Consider the following 20,943-nt stretch of genomic DNA (forward strand, 5'->3'; position numbering starts at 1 on the left):
CACTGATCTTGTGAACTGGTAGAAGGGCTCTTTTGAACTCCTTACCAGTTCACTCTGGTGTCGAAGAATCTTCCAGTCACCCAGGGAGCAAGGTTCAGTGGGGATGTAGCTTGAATTTAGAGAGGGCACGATTTCCATCTCCTGTACACAACTTCCCAAAGTTAGTATCTAATGTTTTTACCATCAGACAGCTAGTAATACTAAGGCACAACACTTCCATAACAGGATGGAGCTGTCATGAGGAGGGCGTAGCTCTAGACAAAGAAATCTTTTTCCGTTAATAAGAGGATGTTTTCTGTACTGCTAAACAATCTCACCCTAAAGACGGCTGTAGTTTTTTGTAACAAAGTATTAAACAATCGTCAGCAGTATAGCCAATGTCATACTAATAAAGTTGATGTAAATTGTATGTAAAAACTTGAAAATGATCAAGTCTGCTGCATTTTTTTTAAGTAATTCAAATGTCCGACGTTAAAGTGCCCCTGGTCACTAGCATAAACGACTTGTTCCTCTAATGTGGAGTTATAACAGGTTGGAAAACTGCATCAGATATCTGTGCCACGGAAGCAGCGAATCAGCTAGGCTCCAGCACATAGCCACACCCCCTTAAACAACATGGCTGCCGGAATTCCTATATCTCTAGTGCTGGAGATACAGAAAGGCAGGTGTGGAAGCCAGATCCGCTGATGCAGGGCTCTGGTGACATTGATATTTGATGCAGTTTGCCGATCTATTCTAACTCCTCCTCAGAGGATCGAAAAAAGCCTTAACACGACACTTATTTTAGGATATACTACCTGGATTCTTCCTTTTTGCCTAATAGTGCAGTGTGGGCTCTGCCTCTGACACAGGAGACCTGGGTTCCAATGTCGGCTCTTCCTGTTCAGTAAGCCAGCACCTATTGAGTAGGAGACCTGGGATGGACCCCGTAACATTGCTAATGCCTATATAGAGTGCGCCCTAATGACTGCAGCTCAAGCGCTTTGAGTCCGCCAGGAGAAAAGCGCAATATAAATGTTATTTGTCTTGTGTCTCACAATTTGCTACAATAATAATAAACAATCCCAAAAATGCTGCAATTAGCACAACCACAAAGCAAAACCATTGCTAGGATTAAAATAAACTAAAGGGGGCAGTATTGCCCATGGCATCAATGCTCACTTTATAGTAGAACATAAAAATAAAATTACCTTTGTCCTGCAGTAGATGTGTTTCTCTGCTTGAAAGGAAGTTAACATGTTCCTGCAATAGAAGCCTACCTCGCTTAACACCAAACCCACATATTAGATAGGTGGTGGCAGATAACCCAATTACATATATTTCAGTGCTCTGCCTATTAATATATCTCTCCATTTATGCCACTCAGGAGCTACTCCAGCACATTAAAAAGGCTATGTAACTCTGATAATGCATAGCACAGTACATTTCTATGCAGATTTCCTATTCTCAGTCTTCACTCATTTATCTAAATTTCTCACTGCTTTTCATGGGTTTCTTTGTAGGTTCAGGTAGAGTAATGGCCTACCGTAGTGACTAATTATTACATCGGTTTCATGTACCCAGACTGGATAAATCCCAGGAGATATGTAGACAAGGCTCCTTAATTGCAGCTGGTCACTGGTGTCTTGAAGGGTTCGTTAAAGAGATTAACAAAAAAAAAAACCTCTGGATCCTATCGAGGCTTCCCCCGTCATCTTTCATCCCACGGTGGTCTCGATGGACCCCTCAGAAGCCACAGCAGACAATTTGTCAAGCTGTAGTGCCTGCATTATTTACGTTCTCGTCTCCAGGGCAGTATTGGCTCACCGATGGGCTAAGGCGGAAATAGCCGATTCCAATAGAGTCTGCTCTACTGCGTAGGCGACTTGCATCTGCACAGTAGAGTTGACCCAACTGGGATCGGCTATTTCTGCCTGATCTTGCGCCGAGAGCAGCTAAAGCGCCTGTGCTGGAGAAGGGAAGGTACATATTTACATGCCTGCCGTTCAGAGGGGCCGAGCGAGACCACCGTAGGATGGAGGACGACTGGTAACCTTGATAGGATCCAAAGGCTTCCCTTCCTGAGGTAAGTATCCCCCCAGGGGCACTTTTTTCTGTTATAGGTCAACTTTAATATTTGGTAATTGAACTGAATCATAAAAATGTCCTGTTTGTTCCTGAATTTCATATTACTGTACATCTGTCCAACACTGACCTCTAGTGGTAAGAGGGCTCCACGTCACACTAACACCACTGACCTATAGCAGTGAGAAGGTAACGTCTCGCCCAAACAACAGGGCCAGCTAGTGGTGAGAGGGGAACTTCCTACCCCAAAGACCACTACTGCAGCAGGACTTAGCAAAAAAAAAATTTACAAATTAGGCTCCCTGCACACTGCAAATCCGTTTTCCGATTCCGATTCCGTTTCCGATTTTCCTTGAATACATTCAACAGAAAAACGGATCAAAAAACGCAGCATGCAGTTAAGATTAAAAATCTGAATCGGAATCGGATGTAAAAACAGATTAAAAAGCGGAATCGGAATCTGAAATGCATGCAGTGTGCAAGAGGCCTTAAAGAGGCAGTATTGCGAAAATAGTCCTTTTTACTTCATTACATATAAGTTATGTACAAGTGGAGTAATACTTTAAACACGTTTAGTGGCTGAACAAATGTAATTAGTACACTGGCATTACCTATTTGAAGCAAGGGAGCCACGTCAGAAGAAACATTTACTGACGCCGATTTAGACAACACCATTATGCTGTAGGAGGCAGCTAAATCAGCTGTTTGGGGTGGCATTATATTTCCCCCTTGAGACGTTAGAAATAGGATCCTCCACCTTGTAACTGCACGCTTGTGCAGTTCTTCAGCTCATGTGAGCCGCGTGACGTCACCACACTTCACAGATCCTAATGCTGCCTGCCGATACCCCTTCACCGCTGCTGGCAAGGACACGGACACCTATTGCTGTCCGTTGCTGTGGTTACCAGCTTTCAGCTCTGCGCAGCATTGTGGCAGCAGCACGGAGCAGCCAGGAGTTGTAGCTGTGTCCTGCTATCATCTAACATTACGATTAAAGTTGTTGTTTTATTCACGAGGCAAGCATTCTTAGAAGGAAAGAGTTACATTTTTACTGCTTTCCTTCTAAGAATTCTTGCCTCCTGAATAAAACAACAACTTTAATCGTAATGTTAGATGCTAGCAGGACACAGCTACAACTCCTGGCTGCTCCGTGCTGCTGCCACAATGCTGCGCAGAGCTGAAAGCTGGTAACCACAGCAACGGACAGCAATAGGTGTCCGTGTCCTTGCCAGCAGCGGTGAAGGGGTATCGGCAGGCAGCATTAGGATCTGTGAAGTGTGGTGACGTCACGCGGCTCACATGAGCTGAAGAACTGCACAAGAGTGCAGTTACAAGGTGGAGGATCCTATTTCTAACGTCTCAAGGGGGAAATATAATGCCGCCCCAAACAGCCGATTTAGCTGCCTCCTACAGCATAATGGTGTTGTCTAAATCGGCGTCAGTGAATGTTTCTTCTGACGTGGCTCCCTTGCTTCAAATAGGTAATGCCAGTGTACTAATTACATTTGTTCAGCCACTAAACGTGTTTAAAGTATTACTCCACTTGTACATAACTTATATGTAATGAAGTAAAAAGGACTATTTTCGCAATACTGCCCCTTAAATTAAAAGTTACTACATTTATTTATCGGCTCCACAGGCAGATGTCATGCATAGCTTTGCTTTAATAGTCAGGTACCTGTGTGGGTGAACAGGATTAAAATGTAATATTTTGGTTATAAGAAAAAGTAATTTAAAACAATGGTATAAAAGGTGAGCAAACATAAAAAAAGGAAACAAAAAAAAAATAAAATTTAAAAAAATCCTTCAAGACCAGGTTTATAAATAAAGAGTTTAGTAAGCTTTATAGCAGATCTTTATCTACTTTTTTTCTGTTCGGGTTGATATAGGCCGCGCTTGTGCATGCTGTCCCTCGGTTCTTCGCTTATCAGCATATAACTCCACCGGATCATAAATCATCATGTATTCTCAGCTTTCATCCTAGGAAAACAGAAATCTAGGCAACAGACATAATACAGGATTGATACTTACGATTTCATCTCCAGGTAGCCAGTATCCCTCCTGCTCAATGCCTGCTTTAGACCCCTTGCACCCCACTGTTAGGGTCTCCACTATCAGTCCATCCTTTACAGCTAGACTAAGCTGCCTTGTTATCTCCTTGGGGTGCATGCCATGGACACGGGTCATGTACCTGAGCAACACAGGAGAGAAAAGGAGAAGGAAAAAGCAGCAATTAGTGTTCAGCAGAGAATTCACATTCAAAGCCACACACTGAAATGCAATGACTGACGTACACTGCTGCAAGAAATCCAACAAAATGATCCATTGAAGGGTCCGTACTCAGACTGTTTACAGGAACAAAGGATTTATTGTTCCACTACTCACACCCATGCCATCTGACTGTACTAGCTGATCATTTCGGGGCCACCAAGGGTCCCTTTTGTCAAGGCACAGGACAAACTCTATACATACATAGTATAGAGTCTGTCCTGTGCCTTGACAAAGGGGCAAACATGGTGGCCCCGAAATAATCATCAGCCAGTACGGTCAGATTGCATGTGTATGTAAGGCCCAGTGCACACCAAAACCGCTAGCAGATCCGCAATACGCTAGCGGTTTTGGGAGCTGATTTCAGAGCGATTCTAGGTATGTTTAGAGAGGTTTTCTAAACATACCTAGCGGTTTTGGGTGCGTTTTTGTGCAGCAGATTACACATATTGTTACAGTAAAAGCTGTTACTGAACAGCTTCAATAACAAAAATGCCTGGCAAACCGCTCTGAAGTAGCGTTTTTCAGAGCGGTTTGCGTTTTTCCTATACTTTACATTGAGGACGAAACGCTTATGAACACCGCAAACGCGCAGCAGGAGGCGCGTTTGCGGCTTGGCAAAAACCTCAAAGCGCCGGTGTGCACCATCCCATTGCAATACATTAACCAAGCGTTTTTCCAGGCGGATGCGGCCGGCGGATCACTCCAAAAACCGCTCGGTGTGCACTAGGCCTTACATATAGTTTCATAGTTATCTGGGTTAAAAACAAAAGACGTACATCCATCGAGTTCAACCAGAAAAGTAGATGCAACACAATCCAGCAGTGGCTCAGCTCTTCCTGTATAAGACAGTACCTATTCAGTAAGGAGTTCTTGGGCAAGACTCCCTAACTACTGCCTTTTGAGCGCACCCTAGTGGCTGCAGCTCAAGCGCTTTGAGTCCGCCAGGAGAAATGCGCAATTTGAATGTTATTTATCTTGTCTAGCCTGCACCCTCACATATCCCTGTTGATCCAGAGGAAGTCATTACCGGATTTTAATCGATTTTTTGCAATGATATCCAGTATCCATTTCTTCATTACAGTGAACCAGAGGTGAAAATTATATGGAAGCTGCCATATTTCCTTTTCCAGTTGCCTGGCTGTCCCGCTGATCCTCTTGTCTCTAAGATCTTTAGCAATAGACCCTGAACAAGCATGCAGTACATTAAGTGTTTCTGATATTGTTGTGACTGGACTAGCTGCATGCTTGGTTATGGTGTACTTCAGACACTTCTGCAGCCAAAAAGATCAGCAGGACTGCCAGTTAACTGGTGTTGTTTAAAAGGAAAAAATATGGCAGCCTTCAGATCACTCATCTTGGGTTCACTTTAAAGTGAACCAGAGATGAAGCACCCTCATGTATTTTACCATAATTATCAGTGGGAACATTAGAGAAAACTCCTACCCTGCTCTCCGTTTCATCCTTCACAGCCTGCTTGTTATCAGCCCTGATAATATTCCCGACTGAGCATTCAGTCTAGCTTTGCTCAGGAATCATTATAGCTGAGTCTGTCTTCTCTGATGTCTTTTCAAGTATATGGGGGTGAAACATTTGGAGGAAGGAGGTGCCCCAAAATAGGAGATATATAATAAACACGTTTATTAAATGGACAGACACTTGGCAGATAACGCGTTTCCCAGATCACAGTCCACCTTCACAGATCAGGAAAGTTGAAGGAGTGGTGGGGGCGAGTTCCTGGTGGTGGCAGCTCCAGGGCTCACCTGCACTTCCCTATTGTGTTACATGCTGGTTTGGGGGTCCCGAGCAGTGGCAATACTCAAGTGCCCCCGCCTGTCGTGCACTAGTGTTTGCATATTGTAAATTTCATTTGCAGCTCCTTATGCAGTTTAGTTAAAGAGAGTCTGAAGCGAGAATAAATCTCGCTTCAGACCTCATATATAGCAGGGGCACGTGTGCCCCTGCTAAAACGCCGCTATCCCGCGGCTGAACGGGGGTCCCTGTCCCCCCAAATCCCCTCCGTAATGCGGGGGAGCGCTTCCGCATTGGGGCAGGGCTAACCGCCGCAGCCCTTCCCTACGCGCGTCTGTCAGCGCGTATCTCTGCCTCTCCCCCCGCCCCTCTTAGTCTTCCTTCACTGAGAAGGGCGGGGGAGAGGCGGCGATGCGCGTCTGATCGACGCGCTGGGAGGCAGGGCTGCAGCCGTTAGCCCTTGCCTCCAGGAAGCAAAAATCTACGACCAACTTGCGACCAAGGTTTGCGGGGGGTGGGTTGGGGGGTCAGGGACCCTCGTGCAGCCGCGGGATAGCGGCGTTTTAGCAGGGGCACACATGCCCCTGCTATATATGAGAGCTGAAGCGAGTTGGTGTGTGTGTGGTGTGTCTGGTGTGTGTGTGTGTGGTGTGTGTGTGTGTGTGTGTGTGGTGTGTCTGGTGTGTGTGTGTGGTGTGTGTGTGTGGTGTGTCTGGTGTGTGTGTGTGGTGTGTCTGGTGTGTGTGTGTGTGTGTGTGTGTGTGTGTGTGTGTGTGTGTGTGTGTGTATACTCGGCGATGTCGCCCAAGGGGATCAGTTCTTGATCCCTAACGAGTGACATTAGTTGTGAATGTGTATGAGCCCCAACCCAACTATACAGACCCGCTGAAGTATCTGTTGTCCCTTTCCTATCCTGCTTCAGGCCCAAAACTATAACGCAACATTTCTTTTTAGAATAAAATTTTCACTTTACACAATTACCACTGCAATTCATTTTACCTCAGAACTTGTTTAGTAATGTGTCATTCACTGGCTGAAGTAAGAACCCTCTGGAGGCTTCTCTATATACAATAATTACGGCGGTTCTTTACGTGTCGCCGGCATTACCGCAGAATTTCTCTGGATGACCTGTGAGAGTTGTGTGCCACAGAAGGTGAATTATTTTATAGCCAGGCTGAATTCAGCAACTCTGATCTGCCATGTATTCCTGATAGATAATTTAATTATGTGGTTGAAACAGTCCCTCTGTGCAATAAGTGATCAATAAACGATAAATTACAGCTGAGTGGGATGGCTCGGTTCCAAGAGCTCTGTCCCTATGCAGCTCAGAGACACTATGGAGAGACGCTGCTGTACGAAAGCCAGACTCGGGCATACCTGGTGTCAGAGGGCTGATTAATTACCTCTTTATGCCAATTGCCACCTCACCATTTAACTCCTTTACAGCTCAGAGAAAATACTACAGTGCTAGGTTTCCAGTAAAGGTATGATTTAATATTCCAGCACAGGAAAACTGGTTTCACAGGTACTACCCCCCCCCCCCCCCCCAAAAAAAAAGAAAACAAAAAACAAAAAAAACCACCACACCAATGCATACTTGCCAGTTGTGCCCACAGAAGCAAAGCAACCTTTGCTTTACTTTTGGGCATTTGTGTGGTAGGGGCATAACTACAGGGGAGCAGGAGGCACCACAGCTGTAAGTGGGGCCAACTACTACCTCACTGCCCCCAATAAAGGGGTCCATCCTTCAGATCAGGCGTTTTGTGGCCACACTTATGGGTGTGAAGATTATGAGGTCTGCACATGTTTTATTAACCTTGCAAGATGGTTTCCCAGGCTATGAAGGTCACAAGGGGTAGGCAAGGGGAGGGGTGTGAACATGGGGATGTGTGTGAACATTAGGAGGGCCCATCAAAGTTTTGCTGGGGGAACCCATAATTTATAGTTAAGCCTCTGGGTAGGGGGGTTAGTTTTTAGTACATTATTAGGAAAAATCAAGTGATTCTGCAGCAGGAAAAAAAATAGTAACATTTCACTGCAAAAAAAAAAAAAAAAGGCTCTGAAAGCCTGGGCAGCACAGTGTATGTTCTCCCCGTTGTGCAGGAGAACAGAGGCGCCAAAAGGATAAAAGGAAGCTAAATGAGCTTAAAAAACAAATTCTTGGTAAATAGAGGAGGTAGTGGTGCACTTACCTCCTCCAAGTAGACACACAATGACTGTAGTAAAGACAGTCAATATATTGTATTTATGAACTCCAAATATGCTAAGCGTTTCGCAGGTTTGATCCCGCTTCATCAGGCAATAACAACGGAGCAATAGCATATGTGGTCAGTAGAAGAGCCAGGCACCTCTGTGTGACACAGACACAGACGTGCCTGGCTCTTCTTCCTGAGTGGAGTCAGGAAAATCTCCCCACCTGCTTTTACAGTGGTTGCCTAATGGTAACCCTGGTTTGTGAGTATTAATATTTACTCTATCTAGTAACCATTTACCAGTACATATTACACTATTGGGGCTCTTTGTGTTCCTTGTTTTTATGTTCTCCCCGTGTTTGCATAGGTTTCCTCTGAGCGCTCGTTTCCTTCCACATTCCAAAAACATACACAAACATTGACTGGCTCCCCACCCCACAAATCGGGGGCTATAATGGACCTAAAAGCCATCTTACTAAAGTGCTAAAGTGTTTTCCATCGCATTTTAGTAAGGGGGGTTTTAGGTCCATTGTAGCCCCTTACACACTCCTAGGAGTTCTGGATCACCGTGAGCTTGCTGGGTACCGGGGGCGTAGCAATAACCATAGCAGCTGCTATGGGGCCCTTGACCACAGGGAGCCCAGATGGATTTTTATGTATTCACCATTAACTTTCTGGTGTTCCTCCACCATCAAGCTTAATCTCAGTGCTCCTGAACTATGTGCAGTGTTGATTGGATGAGAATGTAAATTGCCCAATTAACTCATATCCATAGCATAGGGGCAGGTGGCAATGCTTAAGAGTGGCTACATCTGAGGGCCCCATAAAAGTTTTGCTATGGGGCCCCAGTATCTCTAGCTATGCCACTGCTAGGTACTTAGTACAGCAAACAGAAACACTACCAGTCTTTATGTTCACAGAATCCATCTGTCATTTTAGACTAGTCTACAAATGGTTTTTAGTCTACTGATGGTTTAGTGTAAATGTTTTAAACCTGTTTTTAGGCCTGGTCTAACATTCAGTAATTACACCATTCACAAAGGCAAACAAGGAGTAACCACGCCCACTTTTTCAGACCGATTAGACCAGCCGATTTCTGTTGGTAAAGTAATTCTGTGAGATATTTTAGGATGGGAGGATGGAACCTTTTAAATGAATTATGCAGGAGTTTAATTGTATGCAGAGGAGAGCTCATCAGAGGAGAAGGATGTCAGCCATAGCTACTGGTTTGTGAATTGCATCTTTTGATCATTTCCCCTGCTTTACCCACCTATTACCAAATGTTTTAGACCTAAAAAACAGGTCTAAAACATTTGGTAATAGTGAATTCCCCTTTGATGCAACTGACCAAACCATCAGTAGACTAAAAACCATCAGTAGACTAGTCTAAACTGCTTAGTGAATTGAGGCCATGTCACCAAAATGTAATTAGCTGTAAGAGGAAGGCAACCAGACACTGACAGTAAAGCAGTGCCTGGGGAATGTGTGCGCATTCAGAACAGTCTAATGTTTCATATCGGTTAATTCACTCACTGTAATAAACAGAGGCAAAAATACAGAATGTAGAAGGGAGATCTGTCTTACAACAGTGTGACGTAAATAAGGTTTTGTGAGGAGTTTCATAACAACTGGTGCCTCAAACAAACACTACCGATGCACAGATTCAAAGTAAAGGGAACCTGTCACAATAGTACTAACAGTGCTCCTTTTTCCCCCCAAAGGGAACCGGAGGTGAGAGACATATGGAGGCTGATATATTTATTTCCATGCACATTGCCTGGGAGTCCTGCTGAAGACCCTGAACAAGCATGCAGATCAGATCACCTGACGATATTAGCTGCAAGCTTGTTTCAAGTGTGTGATTCAGATACTACCGATGCATGGAAAATCAGCATGACTGCCTGGCAACTGGTATTGTTTAAAAGGAGATATGGCAGCCTCCATAGGTCTCTCACCTCTGGTTCATTTTGTACTCCACAGCCCTGTATAAGGTGACTCCCATATCTATTACAAAAAATGTTCATTTTAATGAAAACCTGTACTTGCCCCACATATTCTAAGTTGTGTGTGAGTGAAGTTTAAGTACAGATATTACTGTTCACATTCAATTTATATTCAAACAGTACAATTTAAACAAGTAGTAAAAACACATACCTGCATTATAAAAAGTATAAAAGTTTTGTCTCAGTGCCAACTTTCTACTTGAATTATTCAAATATTAATGCAAATGTGTGCTACTTGAAAACTGACCAATGAAATGCTTTTTACGTCAAGATTTGATTAGTCCATTTTACAATAGATTTTCATAATAGTATAATTCTGTATCATAATAACTAGCATAATTCTCAATAATCTAATTTATTTGCACCCCAATGTGAACTTTGGTACATATAGATATGGGCAAGACATTTAATGAATTCAAACATAGCTGGTATTGGCATATGTAGATTTTCAAATCTACACGTCAGTATTAAGACTGTTACTAAAAATACTAGTCGAGTCAGCCTAACTTGTGTGGCCTATGGAGTGAAAAGATAATGGGCACTTCTGGGAGAAGTAGGCGGTGCATACGTGAATACAACACTTCCTGGAAATGAATCTAAACATAAGTGCAAAGTATGACTTAAATGACCTTGATGGAAAAAGGATGCACACAAACGAAGAACAGGAGCCCAATATAGTGTAGAAAGTCATGATATTTGGATTAAATACTGTGCAAAAAAAAAAAAAAAAAGCGCTCAGCAACAACCATCAGCGCGTGCAGGGAACACCCATCCTGCACTGTGTCTGGTCTCTTGGTGATTCGATTGCTCGCTCTATAAAATAGAGACTGCTGTCTCTACCTTCCAAAGGATCTAGCGGCGCTCCGAGCTTCAAAGAACTGCTGTTCAGGCATGTTATTGACTTGAGGAAGTGTAGCCCACGAAACATGTGTTTATTGTGCTTTAAAGTGAACCTAAATTCAGAGGAATATGGATTTTTCCTTTTTAAATAATACCAGTTGCCAGACTCTCCTGCTGATCCAGTGTCTCTAATACTTTTAGCCACAGCCCCTCAACAAGCATGCAGATCAGGTGCTCTGACTGAAAGGGGAACTGAAGTAAGATGTATACAGAGGCTGCCATATTTATTTCCTTTTAATCAATACCAGTTGCCCGGCAGCCCTGCTGGTCTATTTGTCTGCAGTAGTATCTAATTAACAGCAGAAACAAGCATGCAGCTAGTCTTGTCAGATCTGACTTTAAAGTCTGAAACACCTGATCTGCTGCATGCTTGTTCAGGGGCTATGGCTAATAGTATTAGAGGCAGAGGATCAGCAGGGCTGCCAGGAAACTGGTATTGCTTAAAAGGAAATAAACATGGCAGCCTCCATATACCTCTCTCTTCAGTTGTCCTTGAAGTCAGACTGGATTAGCTGCATGCTTGTTTCAGGTGTGTGATTCTGCCACTACTGCAGCCAGAGATCAGCAGCAACTGGTACTGTTCAACAGGAAACATCCATATCCCTCTCAGTTAAAGGGGCACTAAAGTGAAAAACTGTAAAATTTAAAATATGTGCAAACATATACAAAATTAGTACATTTTTTTTCCCCAGAGTAAAACGAGCCATAAAATTACTTTTTTCCTATGTTGCTGTCACTTACAGTAGGTTGTAGAAATCTGACAGAAGTGACAGGTTTTGGACTAGTTCATCTCTTTATAGGGGATTCTCAGGGATATATTAATTTTCAAAAGCACTTAGTGAATGGCAGTTGCTCTGTCCAACTGCCAAAAAACTGTGTAGGGAGCAGGGAAGCTGGCCAGCATCATTGTTTAAATCCTTTTTAGGGAATATCTTTATAAAGAATAAAAGCCTTGCTGAGAATCGCCCTATGAAGAGATGGCCTAGTCCAAAACCCGTCACTTCTGTCAGACTTCTACTACCTACTGTAAGTGACAGCATTATAGGAGAAAAGTAATGTATGGCTCATTTTACTCTGGAAGAAACGTACTTCTTATTTGTAGGTTTGCACATATTTAAAATGTTACAGTTTTTCGCTGTAGTGCCCCTTTAAGGTTTCATTTAAATAAATCCTGGTTTACCTGATTTATTAATCTCCAACACATACTTCATTGGGCGTCTCGCACCCCCTATTACCTTTATAGGGCAGCACGGTGGCGTAGTGGTTAGCTCTCTCGCCTTGTAGCGCTGGGTCCCTGGTTTGAATCCCAGCCAGGGCACTATCTGCAAAGAGTTTGTATGTTCTCTCCGTGTCTGCGTGGGTTTCCTCCGGGCACTCCGGTTTCCTCCCACATTCCAAAAACATACACATAAGTTAATTGGCTCCCCCTAAAAATTGGCCCTAGACTACAGTGCTTACACTACATAATATAGACATATGGCAATGGTAGGGATTAGATTGTGAGCTCCTTTGAGGGACAGTTAGTGACAAGAAAATATATATATACTGTGGACTAGATGCTAAGGTAAGGGTTTCAATAATCTATGGCAGCACTGGTGGTGGAAGGAGGTTGTATTCTATCGCCCACCAACTGCTTGTGCAATAAATGTCTATGAGAAGATTCATATCAGCACGGGTCGTGCGCTGTCCATTCAGTAAAGCAGTGCGTGGCCCATTTTTGAGGCGATTCCGCCTCAATGGAAAGTATAGGGGAAATGCAAAACGCTCACAAAAATTCGCTTTGTGTAGCGATTGCATGAGCGTTTAAGAATAAAATACATTGTATTTATTATTTTCCGGGTCAAAGTTCACTTCCTGACTTGCATCAGAGAGTGAATTACAAAACCGCTCAGAAAAAAAACTATTTGAAAACCGCTAACCACAAAAACAAATCGCCCACCCAAGCGCCAGGAATCGGAAAAAAAAAAAAGCCGCCTCAAAAATAGCCAAACGTGGACGGACACACGAATGGAACGCAATGTGAACAAGGCCTAAATGTTACTCCTCTTCTTACAACTGCTTTCCATCCCAAGAACCTCTAGGTGACAGGAAGTGTTTTTTTTCCCTTCTCAGAGGTCAAAGGGATCTATGCCAAGGTCTCCAGAACCAACAGTGGGGTGCAATTTCCACAAGTGATTGCAGGAACAATTGCAGATGCTCTCAAAACGCCTAGCAAATATTCAGGCTTTTTTCTTAAATTCTGGTAGACCTTCAATATAAAAATAAACAAACAGTAACTAAGCAACTGAGTGCCTCTTTACAGTTGCCAAGTAACACACTTTTGAACCTAATGATGGAATATATGCACTGCAGGAATTATGTGAGGAAAGGTTTTCTGAACAGTAACCTAGGTTACAAGGATGTGTCCAGGGCTCATAAAATTCTTTTTCAGGCAAGCTTGCTAGTTGTTTAGACCTACCAGCAAAACAAAAGCTTGGGGCACACCATAGGATGTTGACAGACATGTAAAACAGAATCTAACAGCACCTGCCCATAAACCTGCAAATCCAAGATTCAGATACCAATATTCCACAACCCTACCTGATCATTTTGTCTCCTCCCCTAATCTGCAGGTGTGGGGTGAGATGATCTAAAAAGAATGGGTAGCAGTGGAGAATCTGATCATATACACCTGGTTTGTTTAAAAAAATGCAAGTTAAGTCTTCTGGAGGAGATAGAGGAGTTTTACTATGCAGTGTTCTCCCCAGGCTCTTTTAGCCAGGTGCTCCACCCGGCTAGTTTTGGTGAGCACCCGGCAGTCATCGGCTCACCTCCTCCTATGCTGTAAGCAGAGTTGTACACTGAAGCACCTGTCCAGCATTCTCTCATCTCGCCTCACCTGGCTACTTTTTCATGCCACCTGGCTGGAAAAAAATTCTGGAGAGAACACTGCTATGGGTAATACAAGTAGCAAATAATAATAATAATAATGATAATACAAAAAAAACAAAAAACAATATAGTTGTTGAATGCTATACCCTTTTAACATGGGGTTGGCTTCAAATAGGAGGGATGCCGATACAAGAAAAAAAAATGGATTACCCTCTACATTTTGCTATATTCCTCAAGGCATTTTGTAAATGCAGGAGACAAGCCGTTTATAAAGCTGTAAGACCGGATAGTAAACAAAAAGGAACACTAACTGCAAATATTTAAAAAGCAACAAAATAATTCAATGGTAATAAGACATAACTGGCTGTGTAAAAACATGACCGGTATACAACCACACGCCACTGTTATCCTTATACCTCTTCTCAAATCAGCTAGACTACACAATTATAGGTCTTGAGAAAGCCCGAGTTTGTGCAAAACAATGACTTATACTTCCTCTCCCACCCCTTCTGATGCCTGTGCCAGCTGGAAGGCTGGGTTCACACCTGTAAGTTTTCTGTGCATTTTCTGAACAGGAAAAGTGAGAACTAATGTTAATCAATGGGCTAGTTAACATTTGAATGCATTTTTCACATGCAGAAAAACAACCAACAGCAACAAAGCACAGTCAGAAAACTGACAGACAAGTGTGGATCCAGCCATAGTGAATTGTTTAATGCTTGCTCAACTTTTATATAGTGGAGGAAAAGAGGAAACCTTTACTAGAGATGTGAGGCTCTAGATCAGGTGTCAAACAAGGCCAGCGGGCCGAATCTGGCCACCACACCATTTTATGTAGACCTCAAAAGCTTCAGACTTGCATGATTGTAAGCAGTAAAAAGGGGAGGAAAATAATCCATGCTCAGTGTTCTCCCCAGAACTTTTTTCCAGCCGGGTGGCATGAAAAAAGTAGCCAGGTGAGGCGAGATGAGACTGTTAAAGCGGGTTGTTAAAGCGGTATAAAACCCGTCAGAATATTCAATTAAATCAGGTTTTCCTACTTTTTATATGCCATACAGTTATCATATTTGCATTTGTGCATAAGTATTATTTTTTAAATTACAAGTTACCAAAGTACACTTTTTTTGCTGACTTTGCATTTTATTCATAACTGGTTTATTTATCTTGCAATGTGCGCAGAAATGCTTTCTGAGTGTCTGACTGTGTTCAGGAGAGTCTGCAGTGTCACAGAAGTGTTTACTTAAATTGTATCAAGTGAGGTATGTAAACACAAGATAACATTATCTCCAGTCTGGATGCTTCCAGCTTTCCCGGCAGGGAGCTTGTAAGTCCCGTGTTTAACTAGTTGAATGCTGTTCAAGGTGGTAGTGTAGAATATGCTGTAAATAATCTTTTAGAGCAAAGAAGAAATGCTGGGTTTCATTCCGCTTTAATTTTAATAGTAACTATGTTTTTTTTTTTAAATAAATAAATGGAGATTTAATTTCTACTATCTGGCCACTAGATCTCTCCTCTCCCCCCCCCCCCCAATTTCTTGCTCTAGTGTACTTAACAGTACACAGAGGAAGTAATATGTGCATGCATTGCTTTCTCTTTCGTTAAAGGGAGGGTTCACGGAGTTAGTTAAAAAAAATAAAAATACTAATCCATTTACCTGGGGCTTCCTCCAGCCCGTGGTAGGCAGGACGTGCCCTCGACGCCGCTCCGGAGGCTCTCGGTCTTCTCCGGTGGCTCACCCCGACCTGGCCAGGCCGGCTTCCAGGTCGGGCTCTTATGCGCTCCAACGTGCGTCTCACGCGGTCGCTCTGACGTCATTGGACGTCCTCCAGGCTGTACTGCGCAGGCGCAGTAGTTCTGTGCCTGCGCAGTACAGTCCGTAGGATGTCCGATGACGTCAGCGCGACCGCGTGAGAAGCCCCAGGTAAGTGGATTAGTATTTTTATTTTTTTAACCAACTCCGTTGACACTAAAGCTAAAAAAAAAAAATGTATGAAATAATGAATTGATGAATTGTATGTGTAGTATGGATAATTAATAGAACATTAGTAGCAAAGAAAAGAGTTTATTTTCAGTTATATAGCTTTTTTAAACACTGCATCATTCTCTAATATTTGCAGTTTAGAAATTACTCTCTACATTTTATATTATGAAACAGAGCAGACTTAATGACCCACTGAACTTCTCTGCAGGAAAATCTTATCTGAAGCTGCCTGGCACTGTTTTTTTTGATGTACAAGTGCTTCAGAAAATAGCACTGCTCTTTGACTAAATTAGTCGAAGAGAGCTCAGAGAAACTCTTCTGCATAGACGATAACTGAAGTTTCTTAATTCTTCCTGTACTGGAAACAATATAAAAGACTCATATTTATGTTACCAATGTTCTATTTCAAAGGCCCCGTTCACATCACAAACGCGGATGGCCATGCGTGCGGAACGCGTGTGCGGACCGCAAAGCGTACGAACGCACACCATCCGCGTTTTTGTGCGTTGCGTGGCTGATCCCATCACTGAAAAGTGAATGGGACAGCCATGTGTTTTTACAAAAAATGCATGCAGCATGCGTTCCCGGACCGCACAGGTCCGGAACGCATGCAGTGTGAACATCAGACATTGCACTCTATGCAATGTCTGATGTCGTGCGTGTCGGCCACCTGCACGCGTTTCCAAAACGCGTCTGGAAACGCGTGCAGTGTGAACGGGGCCTTAGCTGTACTACACATAAAAGTCTTTATATCATAAGCCTATTTCACTTCAGATTCTCTTTAATGACCCCGGCATCTCATTGATGCCAGTGTCATTGACACAGGCACTTAGATTGGAGAATGGGAACTGTGTTCCCATTCAGTGATTAACGTGCTAACGGGCGGCGACGAGAACATTTGCAGGAGCGTGCACAAGCAGGGCTGTGGAGTCGGTACAAAAATCATTCTACTCCAACGCCTCAGTTTATGAAACCACTGACTCCAGGTACCCAAAATTGCTAAGACTCCTCTACTCTGACTCCACAGCCCTGCGCACAAGTGAGCGTGGCAGGCAAAAGTGGTAGAAGACGAATATCTACGTCCCTGGGCAGAAACTTTCTGCATGAAAAGTAATTTATGGCTGTAATTCCTTATCAGTAAGGGATGCTACAATCCAATTTGGTCCTGACTGTAGAAAAACAGTGAGTCGCATAGCTGAATAGGTAACTAAGGCAGAGAAAGAAGAAAAGGAACACAGAGTAGTTATTTGTGGGCACAGAACATACACATGTCCATCTCATCATGTCACTTAAAAAAGAAAAACTATTTAAAGGGAAGCTTAAAGGAGAGGTCCAAGCTAAAGAGAAAACAAAATCCACTTACCTGGGGCTTCCTCCAACCCCTGGCAGCTGTCCTGTGCCCTCGCCACAGCTCCCGGTGTCCTTCCCTGCAGAAGCCGACCTCGCCAGGTCGGCTTCCTCTGCACTCCAGTAGTAGTAGTAGTAGTAGTAGTGCACCTGCACAGTACAGACCTGATGACGTCGGCTAGACCACGTGACCCGCGCCATAGAGAGCAGAGGAAGCCGACCTGGCGAGGTCAGTGTCTGCAGCGGAGGACACCGGGAGCCACCAGAGCTGCGGCGAGGGCACAGGAAGTCCGCCAGGGGCTGGAGAAAGCCCCAAGTGGATTTTGTTTTCTCTTTTAGCTTGGACCTCTCCTTTAAGCTTCCCTTTAAATAGTTCTATCTGTGATAACGTTTCTATTTAGTATGTTTTTTCTTTTCTATACATATTTATTAGTAATCTTGGATATACTGTAAAATTGTACTGACACACTACCCATCTTTAGAGTTCTTATCAGCTCTAGGGCTTGTTTACATATATATATAAAAAAAAAAAAAAAAAAAAAACAGTATTATCCTCGACCTCAGCTGTGACCCTACCAGCCATACACAAAGATCATGGAGCTTGCACCTTAAACACAAAAAACAATAAATAAAAAATGTAATACTCAGCTTCCACATTTTGAACAAGCGATGTTTATATTTACTTCTGCAGATGCTAAACTTTTCATATTCCTCCAGGTCAGCTTAGATAAACTTTGACTACGGTGGCGTAGTGGTTAGCACTCTCACCTTGCATTGCTGGGTCCCCGGTTCGAATCCCAGCCAGGTCAACATCTGCAAGGAGTTTGTATGTTCTCCCTGTGTCTGGGTGGGTTTCCTCCGGGCACTCAGATTTCCTCCCACACCCCAAAAACATACAGATAACATTAATTGGTTCCCCACTAAATTGGCCCTAGACTACAACACACACACACACTACATACTCGCATACATAGACATATGACTATGGTAGGGATTAGACTGTGAGCCCCTCTGAGGGATCGTTAGTTACAAGACAATATATGCTGTACAGCGCTGCGCAAGATGTCGGCACTATATAAATACTAAATAATAATAATCTGAATGCAACCAAGGAATAAAGAATACTTTTACTTCAACTACAGGCAGAAGGGATCATATGGCTGACCTGATTTTTTTTACCAGACTCAAACCAACAGGAACACAACCTTTACTTACTTAGTAATCCGATCAATATTGGCAATCTGCTTCTGGTTCCGGATCACTTCAATAGCGGTCCATAAGTACTGAATTACTTTCGTGTCCGCCTGTCGTCTCTTCGTCAAGCGCATCATGGTCTTGTCAGGCTTCATTGTGACTGCAAAAAAAAGTGCAACCAAAAAGGCAGATTAGCCGGTATTCTAATGATAATTCTGGTGGGTAGTGGCACTTGTCACCTGAAAGAATATGGAATGATGGCCACCTTGCTTAGCTTGAAACAGATAAAGATAGACAATAACTAATGGCATAGTTCTGGACCGGAATTCTGACATAAAAGGTTACAAGTTAACGTACACATGAATTAGGCAAAAAGAAAGTAGATTTTTACTGACCTAGGGGCTTCATCCAGCCCCAATAATCTTTCAGATCCCTGGGTGTGCTCCAGGTGCCCTCCATTGTACTGCTGCACCCCTCTGAAAGACCTGTAACTAGAGCTCTAGTTGCCAGCCACTGCATATGGTACTCAAAAGAATTGTAATACGCATGCGAATGTTCCCATCATTATCGAGGAGGCGCACAGACGGACCACGCATGGGCAGTAGCCTGTGACTGGAGTTCTAGCCGCAGATCTTTTAGAGGAGCAGGGGCACAATGGAGAAGACCCGGAGGACCCCGGGGGACCTGAAAGACTACGGAGGCTGGAAGAAGCTCCAGGGAAGTTATCTCCTTTTGGTCCAATTCAGGGGTATTTAAAGAGAACCAGAGACGAAGCACCCTCATGTATTTTATTACATTTATCAGTGGGACCATGACCGTAAACACCTACCCTGCTTTTAGTTTCATTCTTCTCTGCGTAATCTGTCTTATCAGCTGTGATAAGAATCCCTGACTGAGCATTCAGTCTAGGTTTGACCTGGAATCATAGCTGAGTCAGTCTTCTGTGGAGTCTTTTCAAGCCCAAGCCTGCCCTCTCCTGGCTCAGCTTTCCCGCTTTGCATACTCAGAGCTGACATGGGAGGGGCTGCTCCTGCAGAAAGAAGCTCTGAAACAGACAAGTGTGGCTGTGTGATCTGTGTGCACTGTGCAGCCAGTCATCATTATCTACTGTATGCAGTTTCATTTCTATGAGAGACACTTCCTACAGGCAGCCACACAGCATACCAGATTAATAAAGTTGAAAGCACACAGATGAAAGCCTGCAGCAGCAGCCCTGCTTGACTATAGTTTCATAGAACCTAGACAGCACATCCAGAACAGCTCACAACTTGGAAGCAGAAGGGATATGTGCTGGCGGCCATATTTGATTTTTCCTGGAGCAATAATGGATAAAAAAAAAAAAAACACTCAAAGAGGCACAACAGAGCGGCAAAATTATCAGGTAGAGCATTTATTCTTTACAAGCTATCGACTGATATGTTTATTTTGTGTGAATCGTTCATCTCTGGTTCCCTTTAAGACCAATGTAACTAAAAATGTGAGACCTCCAATACAAACATTTACTTAATTCATGCATTTTGCCTACAAGGATTCTTGCATTTACAAAAAAAAAACCAAAAAAACAAACCACAATGTTCAAGTATTGGAGCCATCTAACTTTCCAGAGTTGGTTTTAACTCACTAGCGATTCTCTGTGCTTACCAGCATTAGGCCTGTAACCCACTGGGCACACTTTTCTAAGTGCTTTGCGATTTGAAAAGCTGTTGCTAATTTAATGCTATGGGTGTGATTCCACTAGAACGTACATGTCAAACTTTGGCCCACAGGCCAAATCTGGCCCTCTGATTCATTAACTCTGGCCCGCGAGTGGTTTCCCGGCTTTGCATTATGTTTGGCCCACTCTAGACCACCAAGGGAGCTATATTGGAGGTGAAGCCCTGGAACACCAGGGAAGCCATATGGTTGAGGTAGGGGGAAAGCATTAAACACTAGGGAACCGTATAGGGGAGGGGGAGAGCACTAGGGAAATGTATATGGGAGGGAAGAGGGCCACTAGACCCCGGGGAACTGTATAGTAGCTTTAGGGGAGCCATTAGACACCAGGGAACATTAAAAAGGGAGGGAGGTGGCTAGTACATAAAGGTTGGCCGATGACTTGGTCCCAGTGTTCAGTTTCTGCCCACTTTGTAGTTGGGTTTGACACCCCTACACTAGAGCGATGTGATTTTATAGAAATCCCCCATAGCATTGTATTAGCAAGAGCTTTTTCAAATCACTAGCGCTTAGAAAAGGCTTCTAGTGGGTTTGAGCCTTTAAGAATGCCCAAGACCAAGAGAATGTATTCTATTGATCTTAGACTTGTCACCCAAATGGATCATCTGCACAGGCACCACTCTGTGCTCAGCAGCCAATCCAGCGCAGCATAGAAGCA

At 43.5% G+C, this 20,943-nt stretch overlaps 1 protein-coding gene across 2 annotated transcripts in view; it reads right to left on the reverse strand.

Annotated features, from left to right (window-relative positions):
• Positions 1-20,943, reverse strand: part of ZMYND11 (zinc finger MYND-type containing 11) — a 136,303-nt gene that overhangs the window by 76,131 nt on the left and 39,229 nt on the right. For both annotated transcript variants that reach the window (XM_068238607.1, XM_068238608.1), the window contains exons 3-4: positions 18,594-18,732; positions 4,096-4,255 (exon numbers count right to left, since the gene is read on the reverse strand). In XM_068238607.1, coding sequence (XP_068094708.1) covers positions 4,096-4,255; positions 18,594-18,727 — 294 coding nt within the window. In that variant the 5' untranslated portion in view covers positions 18,728-18,732. The remainder of the gene's footprint in view (positions 1-4,095; positions 4,256-18,593; positions 18,733-20,943) is intronic.

The sequence above is a fragment of the Hyperolius riggenbachi genome, chromosome 5, assembly GCF_040937935.1.
Source record: "Hyperolius riggenbachi isolate aHypRig1 chromosome 5, aHypRig1.pri, whole genome shotgun sequence".
In the NCBI taxonomy this organism is placed as follows: domain Eukaryota; kingdom Metazoa; phylum Chordata; class Amphibia; order Anura; family Hyperoliidae; genus Hyperolius; species Hyperolius riggenbachi.